Source organism: Papilio machaon, chromosome 5 (genome assembly GCF_912999745.1).
Source record: "Papilio machaon chromosome 5, ilPapMach1.1, whole genome shotgun sequence".
In the NCBI taxonomy this organism is placed as follows: Eukaryota; Metazoa; Arthropoda; class Insecta; order Lepidoptera; family Papilionidae; genus Papilio; species Papilio machaon.
In genome coordinates, this window is record NC_059990.1 from 6,631,281 (window position 1) to 6,640,637 (window position 9,357).

Here is a 9,357-nt window from a genome sequence, read left to right on the forward strand (position 1 = left end):
TGCTGTAATGGTTTGCCACATGTCGAACATAAACAAATTATGTTAAACTTCGTGCGTCGTATAGGTCGTGTCTTACACCTGTTAGACCGTAAATTTCCACGGTTACGAATAAGTAAAATAAGTTTCTTTACAATTTTACTGACTTCTTAATAAAAATGAATACAAGACGTAACGTAACACAATTTTACGCCAATGGAAAGTAACTGTAAAGTTAAAAGATGTGCAACACGTGTGCAATGTTATTCGGGCTGCGAAATTGTTATATACAGTTGCTTATGTTATGTGACATTACTGTCACGTAATTTTTATTTAAAAGAAATACGACATACACACGATATAACTATGCTTAGATGATCTGAACACGTTAAGATTATGAATGAAAGGAGATTAACAAAGATTTATGACGCGAATGCGAGTTCTTTTGCAGACGGATTAATAACGTCTAGATTGATGACATGCTTAAGGAATTCGGTATAAATAGCACCCTAAACCAACGTGTATTTCATACCAATAAGCGTTCGACGTGCAAGTATAGATGTATTAATGTGGAAGAAGCGAGATAGGTGAGTCTGAGTGTGCCAAATAGGGATTTGTACCACTGCCTACTCTTCAAGTTTCGAGTGTGTGTTTTGTTGTTTATGTATGTATAAGTAGAAAGGGATAAAACACATTTAAAACAAGTTTCAAAACAATACTTAGTTGATATTAAACGGTGTTCATTAATATGCTTTGAGACAACAGCAAAAAAGTAATAACATTATTTACTGCCAATATTAATTGAACCATCATTTCACAGGTGATTAAAAATGTACTATATTACTTCCAAAAATACAGCCAGACACTGTTTAGTTAACATATTCAGTGCCAGTATGATTTTTCATATGAAAATAATCTTGTTGGCCTCACTCTATTTGCTGCATTGAATGTGTTAAACACGTGTTTTCGCTCTTTGACCGCCAGTGTTTCATTCCAGAAACATCATCATGGTTCATCGTGGTTATAAAAAAAGTATGTTTTACCCTTAAATAACGTATTTTCTTATTTACTCTATAAAATTTAAAACTATACTATGAGTGAAACTTTCTTATAATGTTTTGAGGACGCCAGACAAGGTTTGCATCCTAAAAAATCAAAAAAAAAATTTTCAATTTTCTTTGCCATCATTTCGATTAGTTACCTCTATGAAATGAAAGCTTTGGTATTACATTCCTTGACTCTTTTATCTAGTCTATTATAGCAACTAACAATCGAGGCAAGTACCGCTAGACTCTTTAGCTTACTTTTTGCAAAGAGGTTTAGTTAAGACTAAGCCTCTTTGGAAATACCTTCTGTACTCTGTACATTACACAACATTAACCTCTTCCAGACAAACAATGACAATCCACTCACTAAAATATCATATTTTTTTAATGTTTTGTTTCATTAATAATTCAGTCATTGTAAAATGTGTTTTATGTGTTCGGGATTAGAGTAAAAATTAAACCTTTTTTTCAATTCACTGTCGTACTATCACTTCCCAATTAACAAACAATGAAAAAAATTAAGGTTAAAAGTCAATGTAGAATACAGGAATAAATAAATCACACAGCACATTTAAGGTGAATGAAAGTGAAAGTGATTTTTTTATTTTCCATTTCGTAGAATATCGTAAAAAATATTGGCGACAGTCTTTTAGGACAATACTATGTAGCATTCATAAAAAATCGCAGTGGAAAAAGACGCTACTATTAGATAAAATATTAAGATTAGAATTCAATTTTAATATTTAAATAATGATTCAGCGTTGACTTTCTTAAATAACAATTGCAACAACACTAGTTGTTAACTTAAAAAATGTAACTGTAAGCTAGACCTACCTTTATGACGCACATTAGAAGAATTCGTGTCAAATTACAATTGATTTGTCAAATCATTTTACATATACAAAACCGCTAGGTAAAAAAAAAGTTTTTAAGAAAATTTCACGAACAAGTAAACGTGAAATTTTACAAATTCAAAATTATTTATGGAGATGAAGAGCATAGTTTTAATGAAAAAAAAAATCATTTGATCATAAATTACAATAGAATTTCGACCAATCGAAAATTTTACTTGAACTGAATTATAAAGATGAGTAATTTGACACGAATTAAAACGTAAGCATTCGCTTCGCCTTAATAACCTAAAGTAAAGAACTCGCATAATATATAAAAAGAATAGTTATGCAAACGGCATATCGTATTACAGTAAAGCACAGGCCGGCAGAACGCGGAGGTGGTTGTCACTTGATGTTCGAAAATTTAAAGGTAATTAAAAAAAAGTAACTTAATTTTTTGTTTAAATTGACGACAGTATTACAACAAATTTAAATTAATTTTAAGGATTTTGTCATGTTAGGAAAGTACTAGAACACCGTGCATAAATGTACTAGGAATACTGAACCTTAAATTGTTTCCATAACAGATTGATTAGAAATAAAATAAAAATTACATTATAAGTATTTTTATTTTATTTCTTTAAAAATTACATTATTTATTAATTATATATAATTCTTTCTTTAATGTTACAATTTTAGCAGAATACTATAGTCACTTTTCACTGATATTTGTTTGTCTTTTTATCTAGCACACCTAAACAAGTAACGAGTTCAAAAAAGTAAATTCTAAGTATTACATATTGTATTTTTAGCAGGATGACGGTAGTAGAAGATATACCGACGGACCCCAGTACGTCAACACGGCTGATTGTCTACCCATTAGTACTGGTGGCCACAGTACTCTGGATTCTATATCGATGGCAAACACAATCCAAGCTGTATAAGCTAGGCAATAAGTTGCCCGGTCCATCCACTGTACCACTATTTGGCAATGCTTTATTGGCGTTCGGGAAGAAACCTGATGGTATTTTTTAATTTTATTTTTTACCATTATATACTTAAAAACGTGTGTAAACATATGAATATAAAATAATAGACAAACAATAAAAATACGGGATTTGGCAGGCGGGTGTTTGTAAGGGACGCTGCTGCCCGTCCTCCGCTGGTGTAGACGCATTTTGGCGATACCCTTTTATCACATAAAAATATACTGGTGATATATATAAAAAATCTGAAAACTGGTACCCGTTTATTTCAAAATACATTCATATTTAAACCAAAAACAGTTACTAAATTGATAAACAGTGGCAACTTTTTAAATAATAACACTTCCACAGAGTTGGTTTGTATGGGACTTGAATACATTGAAAAGTACGGAACGGTGGTCCGAGGTTGGCTCGGCTCGCAGCTGGTTGTTTTCCTCTGCGATGCAGACGACGCTGAGGTCATTTTAAACAGCCAAGAACACATCGACAAGGCGTCGGAGTATAGATTCTTCAAGCCTTGGCTTGGTGAAGGACTCTTAATAAGTTCAGGTAATCTCCATATCACATCTCTTTAAACAGTAGTAGACTGCGGGCGCAGTAACATCTGTTACCGAAAAACTAGTACGTCCGGTCCAGACTAGAAATTTCCTGAGTATTGGTTATGAGTGTCATATTGGAGGCCCCATTCTTGCCTTTGTCTTCTTATCCTTTTCCAATAAGGAAAGTATGGAAAGTGGAAGTGAATTTAACGTACAACGTTCAGTAAATAAATTTGTAATTTTATTATCATTCAAGTATATTTGATCACCTTTAATCCCAATTTATGCATATTATTACATAGTTGAAGTGTAAATTAAAGTGTAGTGCATTATGTAATATCGAAAAATCCATTTTTTTGGTAGCTGATATATGCCGGAGTAAGTCTGGCTATTTTTTTCAATTCTGTACTGACGAAGTCTCCGACAATCACTAGTCGTAAATACAATTAATAGTAAATACTTTAGAAACCTGGCAATTTCGATATTTTTTTTATCATAAATCATAAATCATTTTCTCAGGTGAAAAGTGGCGGTCACATCGTAAAATGATTGCACCAACATTTCACATAAACATATTGAAATCCTTTATCGGCGTATTCAATCAGAACAGCAAGAACGTAGTGGACAAAATGAAAAACGAAACAGGAAAAGTATTTGACGTACACGACTACATGAGCGGTGTTACGGTTGATATTTTGCTTGGTAAGCTGCCCTTTCCTTCTCTTATTTTATACCTCATTGAAAGGGTCGAAGTCTAAGTCGAAGATCTTTGACGCAACACAAATGTATTCGACTTAACCTATTGCAGAAAAATAAATGTAAAAAAATGCTAATGGCTTACGCATTGGCCAAAAACAACACAGTAACTTTAATTTAATATTAATAAGGTTAAAGTGTAAAGCGGTATTTATTCGCATTCATACAATAGAAAAAAGCGGTGTTGCATAAACAAATGAATTAACTTATAACCTTTGTCTATGTATCAATGTTAATTTATTAATAATACACTCATGTCATATCAACTAAAACAATATTATAGATCAACATTATCCATAACATACGTTGCTTTACTAATATGGTGTTGGGGGATTTGAAAGACACGCGTAGCACATAAACAAGAGTTTTAAGAAAAAAAGGAAAGAGACTTCAAAAAAGTGTTTTCAAATATAATTCACATAAAAGAAACAAAAAATACAGACAAATTGCTAACCTTTTTCTTTTTGAAGTCTAGCTGACTTTAAATGATGAACGAAAAAAGCTGAACGAAGAATGCTGACGAAAAAAGGAAATAATTATCGATATAGTAACGCTTTATGAATTTAGCTAGCAAGCATGAAAAGAAAATCTAACCTTTTAGTTTAATTTGCAGAAAGAATTAACATGGATACTGTTGTTTCAGAAACTGCTATGGGTATCACAAAAGAAACTCAAGACCAATCTGGATTTGATTACGCCATGGCTGTTATGAAGTAGGTTTACAAAATTAAAACTTATTTTTACGATTTTTTCCAAACTTCGTAAAATAATAATTTTACTGGTCTATAAATCAAGTAATAAGGGCAATGTGTTAAAACATCCATGAGACGAATTCTAGAACCCTTACAAATCAATTTATCACATCACTTTAAAGTTTGGTCAAATAATTAACATTTATTGTAATTGTCAAGAATTTTTAATGGCGAATTCATACCAGTTAAAGTCAAGCAACTTCCGCTAAAATTCAGTTATAATAATAAAATAATTATTTTCAGAATGTGTGACATCATTCATCAGAGACATTATAAATTCTGGATGCGTTTCGACGCCATATTTAAATTTACAAAATTCTTCGAAAAACAAAAGGAACTATTAAATATTATTCACGGTTTAACGAACAAGGTAAACATATTTTCATAGATGAACGTTAAAAAGTTATTATGAAGTAAAAAGTGTGATGTAATAATTGTTTAATTTTTCAGGTCATTAAAAACAAAAAAGAGAAATATCTAGAAAACAAAGCTAAAGGTATAATTCCACCAACAATTGATGAACTCACACAAAACAAAGGAACGAATGACTCTGTATTAGCAAATGTTAAAACACTAGGAGACACCGTTTTCAAAGGATATCGAGATGATTTAGACGATAATGATGACAATGACGTGGGTCAGTATGAAATAGCTTGGACTTTCTTAATCTTGCCTGTTTTTTTTCTTATTTATTACATATATATTACAAGGTGGCAAATGAGCAAGCGGCCACATGAATTCGCCGAAATGGCGAAGCGACCGCTGCCCATTGCCATTCGCAGATGAAGGAGGAGACGCACAAAAAGAAAATATTTAACCTTCCTATGCATCTCCTCCTCCATCAAATCCACCTCCCCTTCCCATCCTTTCGTTTTAAGAAAAGGGATGAGAAGGGAAAGACGACTAAAATTAGGCCTCCGGCACCACACTCATCAGACGAAACGCAGAATTGCTTCCACTTCACGTCTGTCTTCTGTGTGGTCGTGGTATTTCACCGGTCGAGGCCAATTCGTGCAACTGATGTTGTTGTTGCTGGCATCTACCACTGTTACGGCGTCTTTTTAATTAGTGTTAGTTCAAATAGTTTATTTTTCACAGGTGAGAAAAAACGTTTGGCCTTCTTAGATCTGATGATCGAATCAGCTCAAAATGGTACAAATGATATAACAGACTTTGAAATCAAAGAAGAGGTCGATACGATCATGTTTGAGGTATATATCCCAATTATCACTTGTCACCTTTAATCATTATAATATTAGCAATTAAATTAGCAATAAATTTGCCAATCAAATTTGCTCTTAAATATAATTTACTCTTAATAACCTGAATCTTACTTAATTATTTTGCCTGTTGAATATCTCCTCTCAGTCAAATTCCGTCACTCAATATCAAAGGTGCAAACAAAGTATTAATTTCAGGGCCACGACACGACTGCTGCAGGCTCGAGTTTTGTATTGTGCCTCCTTGGAGTGCACCAGAAAATTCAGGACAGGGTTTACAACGAGTTGTACGATATATTTGGCGACTCGGACCGACCAGCAACATTCGAAGACACGCTCCAAATGAAATATCTGGAACGCGTCATTTTCGAATCTCTACGCATGTATCCACCTGTACCGATTATCGCTAGAAAATTAAAGAGGGACGTTAAAATAGGTAACATCAGTATTTTTGTTTCATACGATATAATCAAATGCATTAGCATTTATTTGTGCAGTTCCTATATTTAAGCATGAAAAATAGGACACATATTGTTACATAAACCTTTATTACAATATATTTTCTATAGGATACATTTCTTACTGTTTGTACGTACTCAATGTAACAATTGCATACATAAAGCATAGACAGATTTACTAATGCTTTAATACAGAGCGCCTAATTTTTTTGCAAATTCTTATTACTTTTGTTTTAAAGTAAGACCTAATTAGCAATATTCCAATAAGGTCCAAGTAACTGATAATAAAATGTAATCACGTCCATGTCATGAGACAATAACGTAAATACCCATTTATTTAATTCCTATATTTCAGCTACAAATAACTACGTTTTGCCCGCTGGTGCGACAGTTGTCATCGGTACTTACAAAATCCACCGCAATCCAAAATACTATAAAAAGCCGGAAGTTTTCGATCCAGATAACTTCTTACCAGAAAACACCCAGAACAGGCACTACTACAGCTACATACCTTTCAGTGCTGGACCGAGAAGTTGTGTTGGTAAGTTGTAGAAATTGCATTATTTGTTAAATAGTATTATAAGCAGTAGTAGTTTCAGCAACAGTACCATACTTATCGAATAAACCGAATCGACTGATGAAATGTGACGACCTCAGAGAAGATCTGTGTGCTGTAAAAGTTTCTAGCAAGGATTGAAGCAGGAAATATTTTTCTGAAATATATAATGTTGTTAGATGATTATAGGCAGCGGCCCTCTAACATCTGATTACCCGCTAACTCGTTAACCACTTTCTGATACTAGATACAAATTATCATAATTTGGGTAGGCATTAACACTTGAAATACAATTTTATCACCTAATGACTTTTAGGTACCTGTCCAAAAACGACACCCGGAGTATCTTATTTTCTTTGTTTGTTTTCTTAAACAAATCTCTAACAAAATCTTTACCGGATGCGTGTCCATGTTGTGTTTTGTTTTCATTCTTTGTCAATAGAATCATTTAACAGGGAATGGTTAATTAAGTTGAAACAATTTAAAATAATATGCATATTAATTACATTGATACGCGTCCATTAGTTTCCCTTTACTATCGTTCTCGTTTCGTTTATATAGAAATATAATTCTTTACGAACTAGCCATCTTTATCTTGCTTTACATCTTACTTGATACGCATCAAAAGTTTAACCGATAATACGATAAAGTTTCCGAAGAATTCACACCAACCGCATCGGCGAGAATAGAATAAAAAACACACACATTCTTACTAAGCAGCTTTATTAACTTACTTAAATAAAAAGCGAAAGTTATCTGACTGCATTATAATCATTATTTTAATTGTATGCAAACAATAATTTTTCTCAAAAGGGTTTTGTTTTCTTTTTTCGGACCCACACAATGTTGTTGGCCTATAACAATCAAATATACCTTAATATAATATTTTTAATTTTCAGGTCGTAAATACGCCATCTTGAAACTGAAAGTACTACTTTCAACTATATTAAGAAACTATAAAATGGTTTCTGACATCACTGAAGACCAATACAGGCTCCAAGCTGATATAATATTGAAACGTACCGACGGATTCAGAGTACAGATCGAGCCTCGGCAGAGAGTGCCAATTGTAGCATAGTAACATTCCTTATTAAATTTAACAATTATTACCAGTACATCAAATAATCATTATATAAATTGTGCTATCTATCATTTGCTTGATACATATTTTTCTATTAAAGTAGAATGTAGTAAATGGTATTGCATGCAGCCAATTACTTTTAATGCTAATTGATTGAATTGATTATGTATAAAAATAATTAAATAATTTTCTATTGGTGAATTAAGGTTTGAGACGTAGTGTATATAAGTGTAAGTTTTTGCATGTATCATCAAAAACATTATTAAATATGCTAATTGTATGTTAAAATAATAAAAAAAAATCATAAACGATTGTGTATTACAACTTTATGTCCTTTATCATTACCTTAGTACCTACCATCATTACATTATACCTTATGAGTATTATGACAACTCCGGTTATCTATACTTGAGTAGAGCCTGACCAGATATATAGTATCCCTCTCATGAGGGCGCCACAATCATTTTATATATTGCAACATTCTACATCTAACGAACAAATGGTCTTTAATATTTAATCCAGTATTTTAGACTTATTCTACTCTAATTGTCAATTTTATTCTACGCGGTTACTTTTTCAACTTATAAACATATCAAATTATCACAAACTCAAAAATTACACCGTGATTACAATAACATACATTGAAAACTCGACGACAATCAACAATGTCAATGACATGGAAACGAATTTATAGGATTTTTTTTTTGTTTTTTATAGAAATTGCCGTTGCTATTACAATTTATAAAAAAATTAATTAATTAGATTTTTCGCAGCATGGCGAGGTGTGTGTGTGTACTACGTATTTGAAATTTTTTCTTTTAGCTAGGCTAAAGTAATTAGATGAAGCTAAGTAGCTTAGTTTTTATTAAAGTATATCTTCATGCTGGAACCCTTAGGAGCTAATTTAAAAAAAGTAAATGGATGTACGGATGGCAGCGAATAAATTCAGGGGCAAACAAAGTAGGGTTGTATAGAAATCTAATACCGTTTTGATACTACCGCTTTGTTATTTATGATAGATCATGTCCTGGTCAATTATACATTTAAAAGGTTTTTGATGTTAAATTCAAAAAAAATAATCAAGTTCTTAGAAAAATTAGCAATTTTGAATTTCAAAATTATTCAAATCCAGTTTGCAATTAAGGGCCACGGTT

The 9,357-nt window shown here is 32.2% G+C and overlaps 1 protein-coding gene across 2 annotated transcripts; it reads left to right on the forward strand.

The window, feature by feature from the left end:
• The first annotated feature begins 2,208 nt into the window (after nt 1-2,208).
• On the forward strand, nt 2,209-8,213 carry LOC106713541 (cytochrome P450 4g15). 2 transcript variants are annotated; one of them, XM_045678103.1, is made up of 11 exons: nt 2,209-2,285; nt 2,668-2,879; nt 3,193-3,390; nt 3,900-4,082; nt 4,780-4,849; nt 5,132-5,258; nt 5,339-5,525; nt 5,987-6,099; nt 6,307-6,544; nt 6,922-7,107; nt 8,022-8,213. In XM_045678103.1, the coding sequence occupies exons 2-11, from the start codon at nt 2,672-2,674 to the stop codon at nt 8,198-8,200; spliced, it is 1,689 nt and encodes a 562-aa protein (XP_045534059.1). In that variant the 5' UTR covers nt 2,209-2,285; nt 2,668-2,671; the 3' UTR covers nt 8,201-8,213. The 2 variants fall into 2 exon arrangements, with proteins under 2 accessions (XP_045534059.1, XP_045534060.1); XM_045678104.1 differs by having other exon boundaries at nt 2,215-2,285; nt 2,671-2,879.
• Nucleotides 8,214-9,357: the final 1,144 nt, after the last annotated feature.

Excerpts from the sequence above, each read along its gene's own strand:
- LOC106713541 (XM_045678103.1), top strand. The coding sequence starts at position 2,672 with ATGACGGTAGTAGAAGATATACCGACGGACCCCAGTACGTCAACACGG. Across the intron at positions 5,259-5,338 it reads TTCACGGTTTAACGAACAAG|GTCATTAAAAACAAAAAAGA; the intron begins GTAAACATATTT and ends TTAATTTTTCAG. Across the intron at positions 5,526-5,986 it reads TAATGATGACAATGACGTGG|GTGAGAAAAAACGTTTGGCC; the intron begins GTCAGTATGAAA and ends TATTTTTCACAG.